At 44.3% G+C, this 25,653-nt stretch overlaps 1 protein-coding gene across 1 annotated transcript in view; it reads right to left on the reverse strand.

Annotated features, from left to right (window-relative positions):
* Window positions 1-10,819: 10,819 nt before the first annotated feature.
* The window catches only part of LOC145406784 (metabotropic glutamate receptor 8-like), a 315,468-nt gene continuing 300,634 nt past the window's right edge, over window positions 10,820-25,653 (reverse strand). Inside the window, exons 13-15 of the mRNA XM_080277881.1 lie at window positions 13,657-13,961; window positions 11,872-12,006; window positions 10,820-11,272 (exon numbers count right to left, since the gene is read on the reverse strand). Of these exons, the coding sequence (XP_080134007.1) occupies window positions 11,090-11,272; window positions 11,872-12,006; window positions 13,657-13,961 (623 nt within the window). The 3' untranslated portion in view covers window positions 10,820-11,089. The remainder of the gene's footprint in view (window positions 11,273-11,871; window positions 12,007-13,656; window positions 13,962-25,653) is intronic.

Consider the following 25,653-nt stretch of genomic DNA (forward strand, 5'->3'; position numbering starts at 1 on the left):
AACACTATTATAAAACTCACACACACACACACAAAGAGGGAAAAAAAACAATATCCACAACTGGGAATAGGAAAGGATGTAAACAATGTTGATTGCGGCATCAGGCGTCCAATAGCTCTTGAATACTGGCGAAAATGCAAAGGTTCGCGCTGGGAATGTGGCCATATTTCCTTGCAAGCTGGAATACCTGGCGGGGAGAGGAGAGTAAGGGCCGCCCACCTCACCTTACTCCACCCCATCCTACACCTACCTTACCCTGCTCAACAATACTCCACCACATCCTACCCTACCCTGCCTTACCCTGCCCAGCATTACCCTACACTTCTCTACCCAGGTGCAGAAGAGTGATGCCTTCATGTGGTGGCACCGATATAACAGAGGGGTGGAGCTGTGTGGATATACAAACATCCCTCATCTCCCTCCATCTAATCCCCAAAATGAAGATAGTGGGCTGGAGAAGAGAGGCAACTGCACCCTATTCTTCACTGGCCTCACATATAGATAAACTTTGGGTTGCAACTACTCTTACCACCACTACTACTACTACCACTACCCCACCTTAACCTTACCCTCCCTCGACACCATCCCGCACCACCCAACCCCATCCCCGCCGTCATCCCACACCACCCTACCATGCCCCCACCTTCATCCCACCCCACCTCACCCCAACCCTGACCTTACCTGGCCCTACCTTGACCCTGACCTACCACCAGACACATTAACAGCCTGGCATTCTTTACTTGTGTAGATTTTTCTTTATTTTTATCCTAGTCACCATGATAGTCTCCTTTGAACAGAAAAGATTACTCCGGAGATTTTTCGAGACTCTTATCGATTCACCTTCAAGAATTTTTCCCAAAGCTGAATTAGGTGGTTTGATGACAGAAAGTATGCAGAAAAAATCCAATTATATTATAGGAGTTTACAGGGAGTGTTTCCAATTCGTTCACGACGAGACTTTAACCCAAGCTAAATAATGGCCGTAAAAAGAATAAACGCTGTAACGAATGTGTGTGTGTGTGTGTGTGTGTGTGTGTGTGTGTGTGTGTGTGTGTGTGTACTTGCAGACATACATTCCGTACCTGTGCTTACGTAATAGTGGAAATATCTAGCTCTCTGTATACCCAGACTCAATTCAATTCCATGCAAAGCCTATATTATGCTCTAGGGATGGGTGATATTTGAGTCGGCTCGGCGTTTTTCATCCTTATTCGCGAAAAATCCATTATTCTCTTTTTTGTTAGATCTACACAATCAGCTGGTGAAAGAATTGACAGTGATATATTCCAACAACTACGGTGTTCACAAAAAAATAATGTTAGTCGTGTTTTTGAGCCCTGAGCGAAGTGTGAAATATTATGAGCATTTTGGGTGATCTAGTTCGTAAGTTGAGAGAATGTGAATTGCTGAAAGAATACAAGGACTGAGGTTTTGCGAGTGAGAGGGGGGTGGAAACTGAGAGGTGGGGTGAGAGGGATGGAGAGAGGCAGAGAGAGGAGCAGAAAAAGATGGGGGGGAAGGAGATAATGAGATGAGAGGAGGAAAAACAGAGAGAGAATGATATAGATGGAATGGCAGGAAAAGGATGAAGCAAAGAATATCAGAAAAAAAAAAAAGGGCGGAATGAGACGAGAGGTAAGAAAGAGAGAAGGACGTAGATGGAGAGGGAGAGAGGGAGGGAAGGAGAGAAGTATATAAAAAGGAAATGAGAGGAATGGGAGAAGGAAATGAGGAAAAAAGGTGGATGGTGGGTAAGGCAAAGAAAGAATAGGAAAAGGATGAACGAGGGAAACTAGACCTGAAAACGAAGAAAAAGAGGACGAAGGATAGAATGGAAACGTACAAATGGAGGAATGGGGAAAATCAGGAAATTCTGGGGTATATGTGAGAAACAGGTAATGGAAACAAGGAAAAGAGATGACATATCGAGAAGAATGAGAAAGACGAAACCAAAACAGTGGAGGGATAATGTATGAGATATAGAATTTTTAAAGGTTTTGAAGAGAGAGAGAGAGAGAGAGAGAGAGAGAGAGAAGAGGAAGAAATGAGAACGGACGAGGAAAAGTTGGTGGCAAGAGGAAGGGATAGACAAAGGAAGCTGAGGGACAGACGAACAGAGGGATAGAAATGGGATTGTCAAAGCGGAAATAGGAAAGGGGAAGGACGAGGGGAAAGGACACATTGGAGATTGGAAGATGTAAGACAGAGAGACAGAGGAAGGAGTGAAGGAGGGAGGAAATGGGGAAGAGAGAGAATTAGAGGGAGGAGAAGAGGAGAGACGAGGAGAAGACGACGAGGTGAGAAACAGATAGAGAAACAGACAGGAATGAAATAGAGAAAGAGAGAGAGAGAGAGGAAGGAAGGAACTGGCGAGAAAGGAAGAGGAGAGAGAAGCAGAAGACGATGGAGAGACGAAAGACAGAAGAGAAATTGAGGAAGGAATAAAGGAGAAGGAGAGAGAAGGAAGATAAAGAAAAGTAGAGAGGGAAGGAGAAGAAGGCGACAGGACATATAAGACAGACGGATAAGGAACGAAAAAGGAATGATGAAGGGGAAGGAAGGGAGGGATGGAGAAGGAAATGGAGAGGGGAGAGAAGAGGAGGATAAGAGAATCGAAGGAACGAAGGGGAGAGGAAAAGAGAGGAGGGAAGGGGAAGAAGATGGGAGAGATGGAAGGAGGGAAAACGATGAAAGGAGGAAGGGAGGAGAGAGGAAGTGGGGAGACAGAGAGAGGGAAATGGAGAGAAGAGAGGAGAGGGGAAGAGGGGAGGAATGAGGGAGGGAGGGAAGGAGAGAATCGGAGAAATGGAGGAACGGAGGAGGCATTCAAGCATGAGATTACTGATTCAGAAACCAGTGTTGAGGGCTCCTTGCTGGCAGAGGGAGAGATGGAGAGATGGATGGAGAGAGAGAGAGAGTGGTGGAGGAGAAGAGATGGAGGGAGATGGGGGAAATATTTGACGAGTGCAAGAGGGTGGAGGGAGATTATGATGGAGGAGAAGAGATGGAGGGAAATATTTGAGGGGTGCAAGAGGGTGGAGAGAGATTATGATGGAGGAGAGAAGATGGAGAGAGATGGAGGGAAAAAATTGAGGGGTGCAGATGGATGGAGAACGTTAATGGAGGGGTGGAGGGAGATAGTGGGAGAAGAGACGCGATAGAGGGAGATGGAGGGAATTATCTGAGGGGTGCAGATGGGTGGAGGGAGATAATGGAGAGATGGAGGGAGTTGGAGAGAAATACTGGAGATGGAGAGATGGAGGAAGATAATGGAGGAGGAGAGATTTAGCCGGAAATAAATGGAAAGGAGAGGTATGGAGATGGGTGGACGGAGATACTGGGGGGATGGAGAGATGGATGGAAATATTTGGTGTGTAGATAATAAGGGAGGAGAGATAAGAGACAGAGGGTGAAAAGAGATGGAAGGGAAGTCCTGGGAGTGGAGATAACTGGGAGGAGAGACGAAGGGAAGTAATTGAGAGGAATGAAGGAAATATTGGGATGGAGATAATGGAGATAGAGAGGTGGAGGGATATAACGGGAAGTGGAGAGATAAGGGGAGATAAATGGAACTGGAAGGATGGAGGAAAATAATGGATGATAGAGAAGAAATGGAAGAAAATGATGTAGAGTTAAGAGAGAAATGGAGAAAATAGACCAAAAAAAAAAAAATCGGAATATATACAAAAATCTTTTTATGAATTCGAAAATTATGGATGCATAGGTCGATAGATAGAAAAAGAAAAAAATAGATAGTGTAGATCGATTAATTGAAGGCAGAGACTGTAAACGTTGCAAATTGAGCTGTGAATATGATATGTGGTATGTAAAGATTAATTCGCTCTCTCTCTCTCTCTCTCTCTCTCTCTCTCTCTCTAAGTTCGACAAAACAGCAGGTTTAACTGTAAAGAAAACTTCAAGTGAATACTATTGTGGGTGTGCACGGAGAGAGAGAGAGAGAGAGAGAGAGAGAGAGAGAGAGAGAGAGAGACCTTCATCACCATAGTCCCCGCTGGTGATCCATCCATTATGAGCTTATATTCCTCCTCTCTCTCTCTCTCTCTCTCTCTCTCTCTCTCATTTCCCCGATTCTCCTTCCTACCTTCCTATTATTTTTCCTTCATTTTTTGTTTTCACCATTTATCTCTTACCCTTTTTTTTCTCTCTCTTCCTCTTGTCCACTCCTCTTGCCTCTCTTGTCTCCCTCTCTCCCTCTTCCGTAATTATCTTCCTTGATCTTCCTTTTAATCTTCTCTGTTCTCTCTCAACGCGATCGTGGTGTGTGTGTGTGTGTGTGTGTGTGTGTGTGTGTGTGTGTGTGTGTGTGTGTGTGTGTGTTACTTTTCTTCATTGTTATCTGATTCTTTGCGTCTTTATATTTCTTTCTCACAAAGTTCTCTCACTATCTTTATTTGTCTTTATCTCTCCATTTCTCTCTCTGTTTCTCCGTCTCTCTCTTCTGTCCAGTTCTCTTTATCTGTCAATGTGTCTGTCTGTATACATCTCTGTCTCGTAGCGGTATTTCTGTGTAACAATGTAACTCATGCTGTAAATCGTGTCTTTATTTGTAACTTCCTTTAATTTTCACTGATATTTCCCTCACTTTATCTCTCTCTCTCTCTTGATCTTTAATTTTTGTTTCTTTTCTCATTTTACTGACTTTGTTTTAATAATAGTAAGAGTAAAGAATAAAGAGACGGGAAGCGGTGGAAAATTAGTGTCGAAGCAGAGAGAGAGAGAGAGAGAGAGAGAGAGAGAGAGAGAGAGAGAGAGAGAGAGAGAGAGGCTCGTGCATGCTGTGACAGAGCGTTGGGCAAACATTCTGAGAGCCACTGAGTGTGAGAAAGAAAGAAAGAGCGACGCTGGATTTGCACGAAAAGAGGCACAGAATTTAAGGGACGGAGAAGAGAGAAAATAAGACAAAATAGAAACATAGAACAGCCACATAGAGAAAAAGCAAGGGGAGAGAGAGAGAGAGCGAGAGAGAGAGAGAGAGAGAGAGAGAGAGAGAGAGAGAGAGAGAGAGAGAGAGAGAAATTTACCAGCTCCCTACACACATTACAACCCACACAGTAAAATTCTACAAACACCCTTATTTTCATTCCAGTATGTGAGGCACATTCGTCCAGAGAGTTGGCACAGAGGTCGACGAAGCATGGAGGTAAAAGGAAAAATAACAAGGCAGGTATGTGATTTTATGTGTATTTATTGCGTGGTAACACCGTATGACTGTACAGCACTATTTACACAGCTATGGGCGCGGGGGAAGGGGAGTGGGGAGTGGCAATAGGGGTAGGGGAATGGGAGTAGGGAATTGGAAGAGAAAGAAGCAGGAGCACGGAGTCGGAATGGGGAATGGCAGTAGGGAGAAGGAACAGAAGGAAGTAGGAACAGGGAGTAGCAGTAGGAATAGTAGGGAGTGGGAAGAGGGTGTGGATGTAGAGGGGACGTGGTAGAGTCATAGGTTTAAAGACACGGACAGTAGAGATGACTAAAATGAATGTAGAGAAAAATAATAGTGATTTATAAGCAAATGTGAGAAGTGCCTGAAACTCTAGGAGAAAAGAGGGCAAAAAAAGATGTGGGAAAGGATGAATGTTTTAGAGATACCTTTACTTAGAAATGAATTACTAGCTCATAGAAAGGGTACAGTGTGGTGGTAACAGTGATGATATGAGGAGCAGAGAAGGTAAAATGGGATGTAGGAAAGGATGCGGAGCGATTTAAAAGATATATAAACGCTGAAAAGAATAAATTGTTACAGGAAATGGGTGCAGTGGAGTTATAAAAGCATTTATTTTTTTTAGCAGACATGGTAAAATTGTATGTGGAAATAGATGAAGAGTATTTTCAAGCCATATTGACGCTGAAAGTAATAACCTATACAGGGAAGGTTATGGAGTTATCGGTAAGTTGATAACAGTGAGGAGTTAGAGAGCAGAGAAGGCAAAGTGGGACTGAAGGGAGAAAGGAAAATTATTTTATAGGCTTCTTAGTAACCTACAAGGGAGTAAACGGGGACGAAAATTTGGCTGGGTAAATTCAGAACAGTAGATATAAGGAGCTGGGGACGCAAAATGGGATGCAGTCAATGAAGAGTTGTCCGTAGGCATAATAACAACTTGCAAGAGAAAAACCAGGGAGAGATATGAGTGTGAGGTGGTAACAACTTGATAGACTTCGAGAGCAGCAAGGGCAAAATTCGTATGTAGGAAAGAATGAAGAGTGTGTTAGGGGCGTCTTACTAACGAAGGAGGGAATGACTGGTATACGAAGAGGAAATAAAGGATGAAGTGAGGGTTAGTATTGGTAATGAGAAACTAGGACAGAGAAGAGAGAAAGAGTTTTTGACAATATATGACGGTGGGTAATAAGGCTTGAAGGTGAGAGTACTTTATTGGACAAGAAAAGTAGTGGATTCGAAGATTGAGATGGACGTGAGTTGGCGTTAGGAGTCTGTGTGGAAAAGGAAGTCATGAGGGAAGAGAGTGATTGAAATGAGACGTGTGTGTGTGTGTGTGTGTGTGTGTGTGTGTGTGTGTGTGTGTGAGAGAGAGAGAGAGAGAGAGAGAGAGAGAGAGAGAGTAATAAGAAGTGGGATGAATTGGCTGGATTAAGACCGGACAGGGAAGCAGGAAAAGATGACGCCGGGCAGATGAGACGAAGGTGGGGAGATGGGGAGGGGGAGGAGAGGAGGTGAGGGAGAGAGATTAAAGAGATAATGAAGGGGGAATCTCATGTGAAAGAAATTCACGTAATCCAAAGTTAAGGTTAGGGACTGAAGAGGAGAGAAGTAGCTTTAATGTCGACAGGATGAGGAAGAGAAAAATCAGATGAAAGAGAAGAAGAAAAAATGAGGAAGAGAGAGAGAGAGAGAGAGAGAGAGAGAGAGAGAGAGAGAGAGAGAGAGAGAGAGAGAGAGAGAGAACATGGAGCAGGTGAGAGAGGGTTAGGGTGAAGGAAGAAGTGGTGAAAGAGGTGTAAGGGGAGTGAATGGCCAGAAGAGGATGGGGGTGAGTGGCTTTGAAGAGGTGTGGAGAGGGAGGACGAGATGGAGATAAGAGGGAGAGGGGAGGGAGGAAGATGGGGAGAAAAGGGATGGAAGGGGTGCTTGTTGATGAGAGAATATCGATCGTGGAGGAAGAGTAAGATCGGAGAAATGAAGGAAGATTGTAAATAGAAATATGTAAAAGAGAGGCTTGAGGAAGACGAATATTAGTAAGAGTAGGTAGATGAATTTTTAAGTTGTCATAAAAAAAAAGGAGTATGTGAGGTGAAAAAGGTGAAGGGGAAAGTGAAGAGGACTGAAGTGAGAGAGAGAGAGAGAGAGAGATATAGAGAGGTTAGAAAGGGATGAAGGTTAGAAATGAATGTTAGGGGAGTGATGGCTGCGATAGATGGGTGCGTGGGGAGTGTAAGGATGTGTTGGAGGCTGGGAGTGGGGTGCTGGAGGGGAGAGAGGTATGAGATACGAGTGTGGGGTGAGAAAGAGAGGGGTGTGCTAAGGACGAGAGAGAGAGGGGGGGTTGTACGAGAGGGGTGTGTGACACGGAAAGTAGGGAGGTCGAGAGAGAGAGAGAGAGAGAGAAAGAGAGAGAGAAGGGGTATGCTAGGGATGTGCAGGAGACAAGGAGAGAGAGGTGGAGGACGGTTATGGAAAATGTGAGAAAACTTGTAAGGGTGAGAGAGAGGGATGTGTTGGGGGTGAGATAGAGGGGGGGGGGTTGTAGGGAAGGTTAGGTTTTAGGGGTACACATGGTAGGTAAGGGGTGTGCAGGGGTGTGGGAAGGGTGTGTGCGGGTGGGGCGGGAGTATAGGGCTCAGAGCCGGAGGGGTGCCCTTGGTCAGGTCATTTGAGCTCACGGATATGCACTCCTGGGTTATGTTGTTGGTTGGTGGTGAGTGGTGATGAAGGACTGTAGTTGTGATGGTGGAGAACTATGGTGGTGATGGTCATGGGGAAATGTGGTGATTGTGATGATATACTGTGGTGGTGATAACTGTGGTGATGATAGAATGTGGTGGTACTGGTGGAGGTGAAGTACTGTGGTGGTGATTGGTGAAAAGATATTGTGGTGGTGAAGGTGGTGATAAACTGTGGCGATGATGGTGATAGAGTACTGTGATGGTGATCGGTGATAGAGGGCTGTAGTGGTGGTGATGAAATTGTGGTGGTGGTGGGCTGTGGTTGTGGTGGTGATGATGGAGGAGTACTGTGATGATGGTGGTGGAGTATTTTGGTGGTGATGTTAGGTGAGCTTGTGTGTAATGGTGGTGAAGGAGTGTCGTGGTGGTGGTGATGGTAGTGAAGGACTGTGGTGATAATGGTGATGTGTAGTGGAGGACTGTGGTGGTGATGGTGGTGGTCTATGTGGATGATTCTGGTGATGGTAATGTTAGTGATGGTAGCAAAGGGTTGTGGTGATGATGGTGGCAAAAGACTGTAGTGATGACGAGAACTGTGGTGTTGGTTGGTGGTGAAAATTTGTTTGGATGGTGTGATGACGTGTGGTGAATGTTTGAGATGATGACTACGAATAGGTGATACATGTTGTGATGATGGTGATGATTAGGGATGAAGTTCTGAGGTGATGGTTATGTGCGTAGGTGGTTGTGATGATGTTTGTGAAGGGGTCTGGAGCTTTGTGGTGATGGTGATGATCGGAGGTGAAATTATGTGATGAGGATTATGACTGATGATTGATGTGATGATGGCTTTGAGAGGAAATAGGGTCTGTAGAATGCTGATGAGGGGTGGTGAGGGTGGTGGTGATTGGTGATGAGAATTGGTGATGATGGTGATGACTGGCAGTAAAAGTAAAAAACGTAACCTTAGTGAATTCTGTGATGATGATGATGATGATGATGAAAACGAAGTAGTGATGACAGCTTACGGAGATGGCTTTAGCAGTTAATTGGTGATGAGGACGATGGTGGTGAAAGTGATGAGTTTTTATGATATTTGATTATACATTAATATTGATAATTGACCTTTAAATGACATTGATTATGGTTATTTGATGATGATGACGTTGAGGTAATGATGCAGAATAGCGAATGTCTGTTTTTTCCGCTGAGTGATGAGGGGAACAAGTGGTGATGATTAGTTTTGGTAATCCTGGTGAGAATGGTGGTGAGAAGGAAATGCTTGGAGATGGTGAGGGACTGTGTTGGATTTAGTCTGCTTTATGGTGATGACAGTGGTGATGAATGGTGATGGTATGGTAAGGATGATGATGATGATGCGCAAGAGTCCGTGACTTTCCTCGTGCAGTAATACGAAAAGACTGGTGATGATAGTGATGAGTGGTAGTGATGATGGTGAACGTTTGAAATATAATGGTAAAGAGTGATGAGTTTTGATACTAATATTATTATACCTGGTGAAATTAATGACTAGCAGGGGTAGTGATGACTGATGATAAAGTGGTGATGACTGTGTGATGAGTGATGGAGGAATGGCAGTGATGAATTGTGGTAGTGGTGGAGTGGGACTGGTGGTGATGATCAGGGTGACGGCTGTGGCAGTGGCAGTGTTAGTGTGACGATGGTGAAGGGAAAATGGTGTGGTGATGATGGTGATGAAGATGCTGATGGTTGTGGCAGTGACAGTTTGTGGTGGTGGTGGCGGTAGAGATAACTAGTGTGGTGGTGTTGGTGGTGGTGATGGAGATGATGGTGTTAATGAAATATTGATGTCAACTAAATGGAAATGGATATAAAAATTAATTTAGTTATTATGAGGACGATGATGATGAGAATGACGAGTTTTGACGGCTGTGGCAGTGGCAGAGTTTGCATGGAGGTGGTGGAGATAATTGGTGGGTGGTGACGGTGGTGGTGATTGTGGTGGTGACGTGGCCTAGGTCCCTCCCGGCATACTTCCCGCCCCTGACCTTGGGAAGGGCGGGTGTCCCCCCTAACGCCCTGGGACAGTATATACCACTGGGACACACTGACGACGGTAGAAACAACGGGGGCGATGGGTGCTGTGGCGGGCAAGCGTAATGTCTTTTTTTTATAACAATTCTAAAACAGACAAAAAACAGAGAAAATATTTGATAAGATAATCTGGTCAACATTGTGAACAACACGACGGGTAGACAGTCCGCCCCGCCCCGCCCCGCCCCGCCCCACTGGGCCTGGGGCGGGCAGTGAGGGCGGCTGGCGGGGTTGAGCAAGGGCGCTGCGCTGGGATGCGCTGCGTCACATCACAAGTCGAGGGTTCAGCACCAGTCACAGTGACACACTGACACTTGTAGGGGGTTGACGGGTTGGGACCAGCGGGGTGGGTGGCCCCGGGTCGGGTCGGGTCGCGCCGCGCTGTGTCGCACTGCCGAACCAGGCCTGGTGGACCAGGCTGGTGGGCCAGGGCGGTGCAGGGTGGACCACAGCGGGGCCTGGCTACAACCAGGGGGTAGGGATGGCAGTCAGTGTCACAGCAAATATTTTGATATTATAGTTGAGGTGTAGTGATGACATGGTGGTATTGCTGCTGGGGGTGCCTCTCCGCCCGGGGTGGTGGCCGGCACCTCAGTGATCCGCTGCTCCGTCCCGCCTCGCGACACAGGGGCGGGGTGAGTGAGCCTGGTGGCTCCGAGACGCACGTCGAGGTGCTGCCTTCCTGGCGACGCTGCTGCCGGCGGGGTGCGACGCCCCGGCTGCTGCTGGGGCTGGGCCGGAACACTGGCACTCCGCACGCCAGGCACACAGCCGCAGCCGCAGCCGCAACCACGGGAGCTTTAGAGGTACGTGGACTCCTCTACCACGGCAACTGGGGGGGTGTCATCCCCGGGGGACTCATCATCATTTTCCTTCTCCTCCCGCTGCTGCTCCTCCAATAGTTGCTGACGCGCCTGCTCCTCCTCCTCCTCGAGGTCCTCCTCAACTACGCTGAGAGTTTCCCCAAGGCTGACGCTGCAGCAACTGCCTGGGTCCTGTTGTCCCCTCACAGTTGTACCTCCCACCATGTGTGGTGGATGCGAGTGGTGGAGGTGGTGGTGGTAGTGGTGGATCGGGGCGGGGTGGATGAGGTGGGTGTCCCCGCCGCCAGCTGCGTTGCCAGTTAGAGCAGCACCTCCCGCCGCCCCTAGGTGATGGAGGTGTCGTCCAGGCTGGGGGTGGCGGTGAGGGAGTCGCCATTAACTTGCTGGCTGATGGTGGAGGGGGGCGGCGCCACCACCCCGGAGTGGTTCACGGACAGCACGGACTGGGCTGTCTGGGAGCGGGGTGTGAACCGCATGCTTTGACCGTAGCTCTTGTTTGACGGCCCCTGCAGCGAGAGGGACACTGTTAGTGGTGATACAGGTGGGGAAGCGGCACACACTCTACCTTCATTCAAGCACTCATTAAACTAATTGCCTTTGTTCACTCAGGCAGTCAATAACTCATTAAAATTAATTTGATTTTTGGTGAGCAATGTTATTCATGTCTAAACTTGATCAGTTTCTGTTAATATATATTTCTCTCTCTCTCTCTCTCTCTCTCTCTCTCTCTCTCTCTCCTTACACGAACACATTATGTCTATCTGTCTATCAGCTCCTCTATCTATCTACGAGTATATGTAAGCTTATATATTTATCTCTGTTTTCCATCTATATAGCTCTCAGTTTTCCATCTATCTGTGTATCTATCTATCGATCTATCTATCTATATGTCTGTTTATTTATTTATCCTTTTCCATCTATATACTTCAGTTTTCCATCTATCTAACTGTCTGTCTGTTTACCTGAATGTCCATCCATCTATCTATCTGTTTATCTATCTGTCTATCCATCTATCTATCTGTTTACCTATCTATCCATCTATCTATCTGTTTACCTATCTATCCATCTATCTATCTGTCTATCCATCTATCTATCTATCACTCACCTTAACCGGGCCAGATCCCTGTCGAACGTTTTTATAGGGTTGAAAAATAACGATATAGACCTTGGGCGTGAAGAGGCAGCCCAGGGACACGGAGGCGCTGATGGAGACGCACATGCACATACTGGCCAGCTGGATCTGTTACACGCACACGGACACGCACACGCACGCACAGGGGAGATGAGGATTTATGCAGACACGCGGACAGGGGAAAGGAAAGATCACGCCCACACGTGTACATGTATGGGAAGGAATGTTTACACACACACACACACACACACACACACACACACACACACACACACACACACACACACACACACACACACACACAGCATAGAGGGGGATTCACGCGTACCCGGGAAAGGAAGTCACACACACACACACACACACACACACACACACACACACACACACACACACACACACACACACACACACACACACACACAGTGGAGAGGGAGATTCACGCGTACACGGGAAAGGAAGTTACACACACACACACACACACACACACACACACGCACAGGGGAGGACAGAGAAGATTACACAGGTGAGTGAGGGGAACTACAGGGAGTTGGTTTAATTAAGGAACATTGGCTGGATGTGATTCTGAATGAGGTATTAGCTGGAATGGCGGCGGTGATTGATGTCTGAATGATTTATGGCCGTATTAGGGAGACTGCTATTAATTCCACCCTTATACCCTCTCACAATTGTAGTGGTGTTAATTCCAGCCTTATACCCTCTCACAATTGTAGTGGTATTAACTTATATCTTCTCACTTTTGCAGTGGTATTAAATTGCAGTGATATTTAATTCCAGCTCTATACCCTCTCATAATTGCAGTGGTATTGATTCCAGTCTTATACCCTCTCAATTGCAGTGGTATATCCTCTCCCAGTTGCAGTACTATATTGCATGATGCGTCAGAAATCACAAAAAAATATATAAAGTTTCTCAGTATGAATTAATTTTGTCGACTTTAAGGGAATAGGTGTTAATTTTTGCCATATATGAAGAAAAAAAATGAAGTATTGTACTGAATGACATCCAAAATTACAGTGAATAAATATAATCTAATTTTTAATATATATAAGTTTCCCTGTCTCCATATTTCATTAGCTTTCAGTTATGACAGCAGTATTTCTACAGGTAAAGTTATAGTACCATCACTGCTTCTAAAGTACCAAAAATAATAACAAAAACTAATAATCAAATAATGGTTGTAGTAAAATTTAATAAAGGAGTTTATTATTTTTGCCCGTCTTTCTTCTGCAATGACGTCTTTTCAGTTTATTCTTTTATCTTATTCTTGCTTAGCTTTGGAGTGGCTTTTTGAACTGAGGGAGTAAATAAAGGGAATGTCTCAGGTTGAATAAAGAAGCCTTATATTAGCAAGGACAAAACCGAGAAAGAGATGTCCCAGAATTTGGTGATGGTATGGAGGTTAAAATATGCAAATCATCATAATTGTACCATATTTCTGTTATTCGTGAAAATATAAACGACAATAGTACTATTATTACTACTTCTGCCACTACTATTACTATTACTACTACTGCCACTACTATTATTATTACTACTACTACTAAAAACAGGCGTACTTTGACTTAGAAAGGGGATATGTGATCCGATTCATTACATCATCATCACTAGTGCTAAAATATTTATACTGTATATATAACATCCTAGGCTTGGGAGGGGGTGAGGGAATGATTAAACTATCCTAACAACCATTCCATTGTTAACCTTATAGTCATTGATTACCTTATGGTCATTGTTTACCTTATAGTCATTGTTTGTGCCGAAGTATATGGGGACGAAGGCGAGCCAGACTATGCAGGTACTGTACATGGTGAACCCGATGTACTTGGCCTCGTTGAAGTTCTCGGGGATCTTGCGAGTCTTGAAGGCGTATACGGTGCACAGGAGGATGAGCACCATGTTGTAGCCGAGGGAGAGGATGAGGGATATGTTGGAGATGCCGCAGGTCAACACGGCGCTCAGGCGGTACGGGTGCACTTCCTTGGTGGTCGGGGCCTCTACGATCAGCCAACCCACCACGCCGATGAGCTGTACCGATACCAGGCCTGTTTGGGGAGCAGAGAGAATGGGATTAAAGTTAAAATTATTAGTGTTGGAAGCCTCTATGATCAGCTAACCCACCACACTGATTAGTTTTACTGATATCAGGCCTGTAAGAGGAGTAGAGATTGGGGTTGAGGTTGAAAGTGTTTGTGCTGGAAGAGACTGGCATCTGGGGGTATTAGCAACTTTTGCTGGAGGAATGTGATTAGTTGTGTTGTGCCACGCCCGTGTGGAGGAAGAATTGGCTTGAAATGGGCGCTGTTAGTTGAGGTGAAGCGATATCAGGCCTGTTTTAGCAGAATGGGATTGGTTAAAGTTCTTATTGTTGCAGTGGAGGCACTGGTGGTTACTGAATAATTGTTTGTGTGTGTGTGTGTGTGTGTGTGTGTGTGTGTGTGTGTGTGTGTGTGTGCTAGTGGGTATGGGTACACTTCCGTCGTGCTTGGGTTCTCTGCTATCAGCCACTTGACAACACCTGTGTTAGCATAAAGCTGCTGAGGTCCAGATTGTTATAACTCGTCCATTTTAACTTGGAGGAGACCTTTATTTAGTCATATAACAGTACTCTAAATCCCATCCATAAAAAGGTAATTAAAAAATCCCTCACATTGCTGGAAACTTGAAGCCTACCTGTCAACGCGGAAGTCGGGGGAAGGGGGGGAGAAGGACTGTATTTGCAGGTAAAAGTTCACCTACAAAGGTTCCCAGATGCTAATGTCGTAGCAAGTTTTTTTTGTGTGTGTTTTTGTTATTCCCATACTGAAGCTGCCTTAACAACCCAAAAAGATGGAGAAAATATTGTAAATAAGGTCAACAGCTTTAATGAATATGTCAGTGCAAAGCTGTGAAGTTGCTGAGAAAGTAAATCACTACTTCATGTATCAAGGAACAAAGAACCAGAAATTTAGAGTTCTGAGACAATAATTAGTGGAGAGAGAGAGAGAGAGAGAGAGAGAGAGAGAGAGAGAGAGAGAGAGAGAGAGAGGGAGAGAGAGAGATGATTCAGACAATGTAAAACGGTGGGATATGATAGAGGGTCATGTTACAATTTAGGGAGAGAAATGGTGTAAACAATAACATTCGTTTCTTTACACTGATTGAGCTCCAGCGAAGCCCGAGTCTGCATGAGTCCCTAGTATTGTTTCATTCGGTATTCCCGCAGATTCGAAAAGATTAAAGAGTCGACCTATATACACCGAGACTAATGTATTCAGCAAGTAAGAGAGGTAAGTATTATGAGTTAATGTGATAGACGTAGTGTCAGTAAAAAAAGAAAAAAAAAATCGTCGTTATGTAAAAAAGACAATTGAGAAACTGACATGCGTGGGAGAGGTAATGAAGATTCACTGGCGCGCACGAAACTGGTTCAAAGAGTCGTATCCTGCTCGAGACCACACCGAACCCCGAACAAGTTCCAGTGAGCGAGCGTGATAGGGTATAGGGGGGAGGGGGAGGAGGGAGTAAGGGGTGGGGGAAAGGTGGAAGATGGAGGGAGCGATGGGAGGGAGGGTGAAGGGACAGGGGAGGGGGAAGATGGAGGGGGTTAGGGGCTTGGAGGAGGGAGGGAGGCTTTAAGCGTTGCCAGAGTAACCTTACGTAACCTAAGCTTGAGATGTGTTTTTCCGAGGTCTTGCGCTAGATCCTGCCGCGAGTATCTTCAGTGTTTGGTAAGTGAACAGATTTTAAATTTGTGTATGGATTTTGCGGCTTCGTTTTGAAAGTGTGAGATTAGGAATGTGAGCAAGTTTACGAGAGAAAGAGATTAGGAAGGATGCTGAAATTTGAGTGCATGTCAGAGATCAACAGTCATCGAGGCTACTGTGTTTAACCAGCACGAAAATTGTTAACCCCTTGAATCCCCTTGACGACTTTTTGGTTTAGTTTATTCATGCTGCTGACAGACGATTTTCTTCAGCTTAGGAAAGACCTCTTGTACTGGAGGGGTTCACAGAGCCTAAATCTACCTCCACCGGAAGCTGAATAAAATCGTCAGGGGTTGATAAGTGCAAAATAATATTCCCTGGGTTTGGGTAGATTCACGGAAGCCAAATAACCACACCATCAGTGAACGGAAAATCATCATCATCATCATCATCATCTTTCGTAAGCAGGTGGTCAGGGAATCTGTTACCTTCCCAGTTTTATCTCAGGTTCATGTAAAGCAAGTGAAACAGCCATGTCTTAACATTACTGGTGTGCGTCTCCAGTGGTTCGGCTTCATCGCGGTGTGTTCACCAAAATATGGGAAGATACCTTATTTCCCGTTACCAAAGTATAGACAGATAATTCCCGTCCTCTAACTACCCTGGTAAAGTTGATTAATATTCAGTTTTATGCTCCTGGTCTCATGCAAAGTGTCATGTACGCACCGAGGCCTCACGTAAGCACCGAGACCTCAGTGAAGTGTGAACCCCAAGTCAGTGATACCCACGAAGCAACCACTCAAGGGTCACTAAGGCGGATATTCAGTTTTTTCTAAGTCCTAATCTTCCTTCAGACTAGAATACGCAACTGTGGAATTTACGATTTAGGTCCGTATTTTAAGTGGAGGTGCGAACAGATTGGGATAAGGAAGGTTCGGTCAAACTTATTATCATGGCCGGCCCGGGAGTCGAACTAGTGAGTGAACATGCAGTACGTGCAGGCTGTAGGGATGAGGAGGGAAGGGAGGGAAGCGGCAGGGGACTGAGGGAGGGAGGCATAGGGGGGATGTGGGGGAGAGATGGAGGAAAGGACAGAGGGAGTGAGGGAGTGGTGGTAGGGGCCGAGGAAGAGGAGGGAGTAGGGGAGGGAGGATAGGAGTGGGGGATAGGGAAGCGGGAGGGAGGGGGGAGAGGCTGTTACGGGCCGGAGGGATGGAGGGAGGGAGGGTGTGGGGGGGCCGGAGAAGGGGAGGGAGGCTAATAGGAGGCGCCAGAGCTACCCCACACAACCCATCTGCACCACGTGTTTTGCTGAGATCCCGTACAACATCCTGCCGCTTTTTATCACAGTATTAAGTAAGCGTTACATTGTTTGTGGATTTTGTAACAGGGATGCTTATCACTAGTAATACATATAAAAGAGTAAGAGGTGGCAAGTGTGTGAGATTAAGTTTATGAAATATATGAAGACGTACAGGGAGCTTGTGTGTATGAGTGTGAGAGTAATGTGAGCGTGAGTGATTGAGAGAGTAACTGATATAGTGCGAGAGTGAGAGGATGAGGGAGTGAGAGTGCGATTGTGCAGGCATGTGAGCGAGTAGCAAGTCAGTCAGTATGTGAGTGTGTTAATGGATGAGAGTGCGAGAATGATTCGAGGGTTAGTATGAGAAAGTGAGTTTGTGAGTGGAAGGATGAATATGATACTGTGTGGGAAAGTGTGTGAGTGAGTGACAGCGCGGAAGTGAGTGAGGGACTTTTAGTATGCAAAGGTTACAACTACAGGCTTCATATCGTTCAGTAAATCTCTGTGTGGCATCTGAGACCCTGTAGGCTGTTTTGTTCCTTCCCATTACCTCGATTAACAGGATTTTATGTCCTTAGCGTCACGTATTTTTTAACTCATATAAGTCCAAACGTCATAGCGGAGTAGTGTGTATTGTATTTACGGACATTAATTCAAAAAAGAGGCAACTGTCCGGCATCCGTTTGTAGTTCACAGGTCTTTCTAGCGATGAGTAGAAGCTAGAATGTTTATTTTATTTTATTTTTATTTTTTCAATCATTATAGAAGAATCTGTAAGTGTTTGGATGAAGTTATAAAGCACAAGTAAAATGAAGTTATTAATAGAGAGAGAGAGAGAGAGAGAGAGAGAGAGAGAGTAAATTGTAATGGCAGTGGCTGTTGTTGTGATAATGAATGATGGATGGTCTGAAATAGAGATGAGAATTAATGGTAGAGAATCAGACTCACAAATGAGTGAAGGGAACAAAAGAGCTAATGCGGAGGGGGGCAGAGGGTAAGGGAGGTCGTGAATGGGTGTGATTAATGGAGTACGGCGCTAGGAATCGAATCAAGTTAGAAAGTAAAGGGAAGCTCATTACCACTACTCAGCCATCGATCTCGCTTTGTATTCACGGGAGATAAACTTTCTGCTCCTCATATATACAGTTAAGGACAAAAGATCGTCTGCCTTTCCATCGGGACTACAGTATTTTACACTTAAGTCATATCCGACAACTTCCTGACGCATCATAGCAAAGAGGATCATTTATAGGCGGAGAAACATAACCAAGCCTCTCTTAGCTTAGGAATATTGGCCAACAGAAGTTACTGTGAGGTTGAAGAGGTGAAATATTAGGCGAACTTTTGTACCACCCAGCAAAGGATAGTGAGAAGCAGAAGAGGTGAAACATTAGGTGAACTTTTGCTCTTGATTGTACTATGCCTTTCCACGGTTCGGCCCCTCGTCTAGTCCTGTTATGAATTATCTTATTTGGGAGTAAATCGTAGTGACAAGTGGGTCAATTGGGTGAAAGGGAGACACAGGAAAGAGGTGATTTTTTCCCCTCGTTCCCTACCATTTATCTTTGTTATCGATTGCATGGGTGTGAAGAATGATGGTGGTTGTGGACAGGGAATTTTTATAAAGACGATGCTTAGTTGGAGATATGTTTGAGAAATTTTAGTACCGCGTTACGAAACTATCACCACCACCACCACCACCACCACCACCAGTAAAAGACACCAATTTCGTAGGCAATAACCGCAGCGTCACGAGGAACTATTTGGTGTTTTATGTGACCTTGTACAAAGAGAACAGGGCCTCACTTCCTCCTCTGACGTCAGCATCTCGGCAGATCACCTCCTTAGCGAGACCAAAACGAGGCCGTGAGTGTCAGAGCTGAAACACGCAAAAACACTCCTCGAGGCCAGATATATTACACCGCGAGGCCAGATATAATACTCCGCGAGGCCAGATATATTACTTCGCGAGGCCAGGTATATTACTCCACGAGGTTAGGTATACTTTCATTCATTTCACGGTTTCTGTAAAAAGATCTCGTTGTGAAGAATTCTCTAAAGTATATACGGTATTTTAACTTATATTTTTTTCATAAAGTTGGTAATATTTAAGTAATATGGGAGCCGTGTTTTTTATAAGAGATAATGGCTATATTTCTAACTCTGCATAAGGGTCATTGCAACAGACGTACAGGAATAAAGAGCGGAACTGAATTAGGACAACAAAACTTAACATTTGTATAATCATTCAATATCAATTTATATACATGTACATGCAATATTAATCCCTTTTCTGTTTATAGACACATAGAACACTAATCCTTTTTTCTAGTCTAAAATAAACATCTGCTAACACTGTAAATCCCTTCTACTTTTGCTGCCTTTCATAGGGATTATTCCTGTTAGTTTTAGGCGATTAGAGTACTTTTAGATTTAGTAAGAGAATTTGAAACTGTTTTTATCTCTGAGTCTATATTTTATCTTAAGTTATTTTTACCCAGTTGTGGAGAGCTTAAGAAGGATTACTGACTCTGGAATGAAGTGATGATTTTTCTCTTTTATTTATTTATTTATTTTTTTTTTTGAGGAGGGCGTAAATGTTTGATGTTCGCCGAAATGCATATCCACCACGGAGGCGAGATTGATGTTGTTGTGGTTTGAATGTAATACTGATATCCATCTCATTACGTCGGTTGCAACAGCGGTAAGAATTCAGTGTGTGTGTGTGTGTGTGTGTGTGTGTGTGTGTGTGTGTGTGTGTGTGTGTGTGTGTGTGTGTGTGTGTGTGTGTGTGTGTGTGTGTGTACTAATGAAACAACACAGGCTGCTCCTCAGTAACCTATAAACAAGCACCAAATCTGTTAATATCTGCGAGGAAGGCTGACGTTGCCCCTAAACTCCCCCTCCTACCCCTTCCCTCCAAAATATATCCTTCCTCCCCTCCCCACTTCACCCCTAAACTCATTTCCCTTCCCCTCCCCTCCCTCATCAGTCTACACTCCCCTCGTCTTTCCTCCTCTCCTCATGTCTAATCTGGACTTCTTTTCTTTCCATTTCCCTCTCTATCTCACCCCTTACCTTTGACTTCCCTTCCATCACCTCCCCTTCCCTCAACTCCCCTCTAATCCCCTCCCCTTAGCCTAGACTCCACTTCACCCCTTCCCATCCTACAACCTCTCCTCTCGTCCCCTACCACCCGAACTTCTCCTCAGCTCCCATGCCTTCCCCTCCCAACGCCTCTCCTCTCCTTTCCTCCCATGTCCTTCCCTCCACTCCCTTCCCTCCTCTACTCTCCCCTCCCTTCCCTTCCCCTTGCGAAATTGAGACCATCATTTTTTCTAGGCAATCGTCAAGCACGCAGTCAGTCAGTCAGAGAGGAGATGAATTGGACTAAAATATGCCGCTGGTTAAAGGATGTTTGCCAGTCCCAGACCAGCATTGTTTGGCCAGTTACACACACACACACACACACACACACACACACACACACACACACACACACACACACACACACACACACACACACACACACACACACACACACACACACACACACACACACACACACACACGAGAACCCTTAACGCGGAATTAATACGGATAAAAGCATTGGGAGGTCGAGAGGGGCGCGTCTTTAATACCACTGAGAGAGAGGAAAAAAACAAAAAAACTTAACCTCTTCTGCGTCTTTTTCCTTTACCTCTTCTCCTCGCTAACGTGATTTTTTTTTTTCTGGACACTGGCGATTTTTTGTATTTTTTGAGAAGTTTTGGGTGGATAGATAATATATTCACTAATCACCTTCTTATAATAGGCATCCCCTTAAACTTAACAGAATTACGTAGCATAAATATAATACAGGATGGTCTGTAAATAGGACTTTACTAGCAACTCCTTTGAACGGCGCAGTCTGCTGGTGTGGGCGTAGGCGTGGCAGCTAGAGCAGGAAATGGATATATGTACAGGATAGACAATAATAACGCAAAGCCGTACCCGCAGCACACGAGAAATCACCCAGCATCGTGGAAGAGGAGCTTTATATATGAACCACCTTACTATTAAAAGTGTGTCGTGGGATTGAAGGGGTTGATTTTTGCTACCTACACCCTGTTTTTTTTCTTCTTTAACTTTGGGGAAATTTGTGGCAGTGAGGGACTTGACACGATCGCCATTAAATCAGCGTAATAGAAGTCAATATGGTGCTGAATGAAATCGTGTAAAGGCAGGAAAGGTTAAAGAAAACATTCGTCTTTGGATAGGGCGAGTTTAATTTTGATGACTCTTGGAAATTTCTAGAACTTATTTTTAAATGTGTGAGGATTTCTAGGAGCGGCCTTCACCGGCTGTCACTCACTAATGTTTTTCGGAACCTAGACTTTTCCACTCTTGTAAACTATAGCGACTTTACCAAAGCCCTTTATTATTGTCTTTAAGCTTTCGTTTCACACCCATAGACTTTACGGACTTCAGCGAATCCCCTGTTTGGTCCCTGAAGCTCCCGCATCTATCTAGCACTTTTACTAGGTACACTTGATTTTTTTTTTTTTTTTTACTCCTGGCAGTTTTATTTAGCTTTGGTACGACTTTTCAAACTAGAGAGGTTTATATATAACTTTCAGTAACCCCGTCGCTACAAGTGGACTGAATTCGCTTAACCTAGACAAAATTGGCAGCGATAAGAACATAAGAAGACAGGATAACTGCAATAGGCCAGATGACCCATGCTAGGCAGCTCCTACAAGAGTAATTAAACTGCTAAAATAAGACAAGGATAGCAAAGAAGAAGGCGAATAGACTAAACAATACGTCAGTGTAGTGAATGAGTTAATACTACAACGAAAAAAAAAAATAAAGAGCTTAAAGTTTGATGGCACTCGGCAACTTTGCGATCCCTGAGTTTTGCTTCCTTAATTGGCGAAAACTTCGGCCATTGGAGCAATATTATTACAGCTGCGTTTTTGTTCGTGTGCGGATCTTTTTCCCGCGCTCTGATGTGGCGGAACGATAATGCCGGGAGGGGAACTCGGAATTTTGAGGTTCCGAATTGGAGGGAAGGGTTAATGTGGGGGAACACGGGTATAACTGCGGGGGACGAAGTCGGGGATTGGTCCAGGGGTTTGAACGCGGCGTGTTTGTGATGACGTCAGAGGTAAACATGGCGGATCAGGGAACGTGTTTATAAACAATTGTAAACGTTAGTGGAGTAGGTGATTGTCTGTATATACGTTTTTCTTCACTCAGCAGTTATTAAAACAATCCACAGTCAAGTTAAGAGTGAATATTAGAATGGCAAAACACGAAAAACGAAACGATCTTTGGTAACAGTGAGCTGTTCTGGAGACTTCTTTATCCTTTAAATTTTAAGGACCCTTTTCGACCTTAGGGAGCACTGGAGATTTTACAAGAGTTGGTGTCTGGTAAAGAAAGATATAAAAAGAAATACAAAGAAAAAAGAATAATGTATAAAAAATAGTAGGTCAAAAAGAAAATAATTAGTTTTTAGACTAAGGAAAGGTCGGGTCTCGAGCACAGTTATGGCGGCAAAAGTGAAGCCTTCCCTCCATGCTTGCAGACTATGTTCCAATAATTTTTTTTCCTTTTTCTTTTCTCGTGTTTATAGGGACGTAAATTGGTGCACGTAAAGAGGTGGGAGCTTAACTGTGGCCTGGATGAGTTAGACTGGAGCCAAGGAAAGATATGCGTAGCAGTAGTTGAATTAAAAAGTATATTTCTCCATAACAACTTTGCTGATTAAAATATATGCAAAAAATTAAATTAAATAGACATTACGAAGGAGGAATAAACAAGATCTGCAAAACCGTAACTTTGATGATCAACAATTATATGCAAGAAAGAAATTAGATTATAAAATTTTTCAAGTTGCAGATCATGATATTCAGCGAAGAATTGTAAAGTCCATGTCATACCGTTTGTGTGTGTGTGTGTGTGTGTGTGTGTGTGTGTGTGTGTGTGTGTGTGTGTGTGTGTGTGCCGGATAAGAACACCATTTTATCTTTTCCTTTCAGCAGTGGGGTGAGAGAGCGGCCGAGACCATGAAGGAGAGGCTGACTGTGGACCAGCAAAAGAGTGAGTGTTTACCTGAACTCACGCTTCGTAACACATTCTTCTTAACTATTTATTATACCTATTAATTATTGGCGGTCGCTTTTATGTTATTTATATGTATTTTAATCCCTACATGATTTGCCTCAGTAACGTGCGAAGAGTAATATGAAAAATAAATCGCTGAGGAATAGATTTTTGTCGCATATTGTAGGTTACTGATGTGGGTGGCGTTGCTGAGGGGGAGGAGGGTAGTCCACCAGGCTTATCAATGGGTCCTGCTTGAATGTTGATTTGAGTAGTAACCAAGGAGACTCATTTCTTTCTCATGACTAAAGCTTAAGGAATTTGCTGAAGGGGAATACCAAGAGAGATAGGAAAATATAGGTAGACGGATAGATAGACGGGCTGATTGAAGATAGATACACAAATAGACAGGTAGGTAGAAAGATAGCCCGACAGATAAGCTAGCCTTTGTTCTGCTCCATTAGCGTTACCCTGCTGACGTAAAAACAGACTGAAGGCTAGGTCGTGTGGGCAGCGCTTCTCGCCTCAGTAGACAGAATACCTAAAAGCATATCACTGGTGCATGAAAATAGGCGTTTATTTTACCAGTATATCTTTTCAAGGCTTCTGATATGCTGATTATGCTGATTTACTGTTTATTGGGCTCAGACAGCAGGAGAAAAATCAAGATCATTCGCTTAAACACAATTGCAAACGTATCAGAAACAGATTTGTGTTTTGGGTTGACTTTGATTCTCTCTCTCTCTCTCTCTCTGCTCATTATTAATATCTTTATCTTTTACCATTGTTATTTTATCATGCGGATTAAGCTGAGCATCCCCTGATCCTCAAGATGGCGTCAGTTCTTCTTTTCCTCGCTCTCTTCTTGACGAAAACAAACACCACCCAGTCATCACATACACACACACACACACACACACACACACACACACACACACACACACACACACAGAGGGAGAGAGAGAGAGAGAGAGAGAGAGAGAGAGAGAGAGAGAGAGAGAGAGAGAGAGAGAGAGAAATAGCTCCCGGTAATACTGCAGAAAGTACTCAGACTCTTTGCAAGCAACTTCCAGGTCCCGTGTTTTAAAATATGCAAAGGTGTGCAAAGAAAAGGCAAAGACGTTTAACAGGAAGGAGGCAAGGATGTGTGTGTGTGTGTGTGTGTGTGTGTGTGTGTGTGTGTGTGTGTGTGTGTGTGTGTGTGTGAATAATGGAAGATTGTACATAAGAGCGACGAAGGGAGGTAGGTCCGGGGGTGGGAGGAAAGAGAGAGAGAGAGAGAGAGTGGGAGTTAGAGTGTTAGAGTGAGAGTTAGAGTGTGTGTGTGAGTTAGTGTGAGATGCAGAGTGAAGGTGTAAGTTAGAGTGAGAGTTACAGAGGGTTAGTGTGTGAGGTAGAGTGAGCGTTATAAAGAGAGAGAGAGAGAGAGAGAGAGAGAGACGTAAGCTGCCTCAGTCCTCTACTATTGGTAACCCTAAGAGAAAACGTAAAGTCCCTACAAATAACGTAATCCTATTTCGCCTCTGCTCTTACTGGAATAAAAATGACTTGGTTAAAAACAGAAAAATGGCTCACTCTCTTTTCCACCTTTACACCTACGCTTTCTTTATTTCATGTATTTTTCTTCTTTCTACTCCCTTTTTCTCATCTCACTCTGATTTCTGTTCTCTTGCGCACTCTTTAACACACACACACACACACACACACACACACACACACACACACACACACACACACACACACACACACACACACACACACACACACACACACACACACACACACACACACACACACACACACACACACACACACACACACACACACACACACACTCACTCTCTCTCTCTCTCTCTCTCTCTCTCTCTCTCTCTCTCTCTCTCTCTTACGGCAGCTCCTTGAATCCATTTTCTCCCCGTCCCACTTTCTCTTTCTTTCTTTTTCTGTCTTCCCTTCTAAATAATTGCCTTTTTTTTTTTTTACCTTTTTCACACTCTGCATTTACGTAGTCTTAAGATTGCAGGAACAAAATTAGAATTGCATCATTGGAGTAAAAGATTTCAGTAATCAATAAAGCATAAAAAAAAAATCAAAAAGAAATGAAATACACAAAATAAATAAACGAAAATAATATAATATACCAAGACATCAAGAAACAGCCATTACAATTTTACCTCATTTCCGAACCACACATTGAGGACTGAGAGGAAGAAAAATGAAGGAATCATACAGTAGAGTTAATTTTCTTGTTTGGGAGTGAAAGAATGAGGAAGTGAGTGAGAGTAGGTTAGAGACCAAGGAAGTGAGTGAGAAAGAGGAGTGAGCTACTGAGGAAGTGAGACAGTGAGAGAAAGAGGAAGTGGAGAAAAGTTAGAGACAAGAGGTACTGTTAGAGAGGAAGTGAAATATTGAGGAAGGGGTTGAGACTGAGTACATGGGCGGCTGAGGAAGAAAGTGAGAGAGTGAGCGAGTGAGATAGTGCAAGAGAGATTGAGGGAGCGAGAGAGAGGAGCGAGGGTTCACAGGCCGGAGACAAAAGGGGCCCCGGAAAACGGTGTGTAATTTTGCAGAAGAATGAGGTGATGCTTCCTGCCACATACCAAGTGGGGGGGGTGAGGGTCTCTCTCTCTCTCTCTCTCTCAAAAGAATTAATAGATA

The sequence above is a fragment of the Coenobita brevimanus genome, chromosome 71, assembly GCF_032717465.1.
Source record: "Coenobita brevimanus isolate Jiangsu-jjx chromosome 71, ASM3271746v2, whole genome shotgun sequence".
Taxonomy (NCBI): Eukaryota; Metazoa; Arthropoda; class Malacostraca; order Decapoda; family Coenobitidae; genus Coenobita; species Coenobita brevimanus.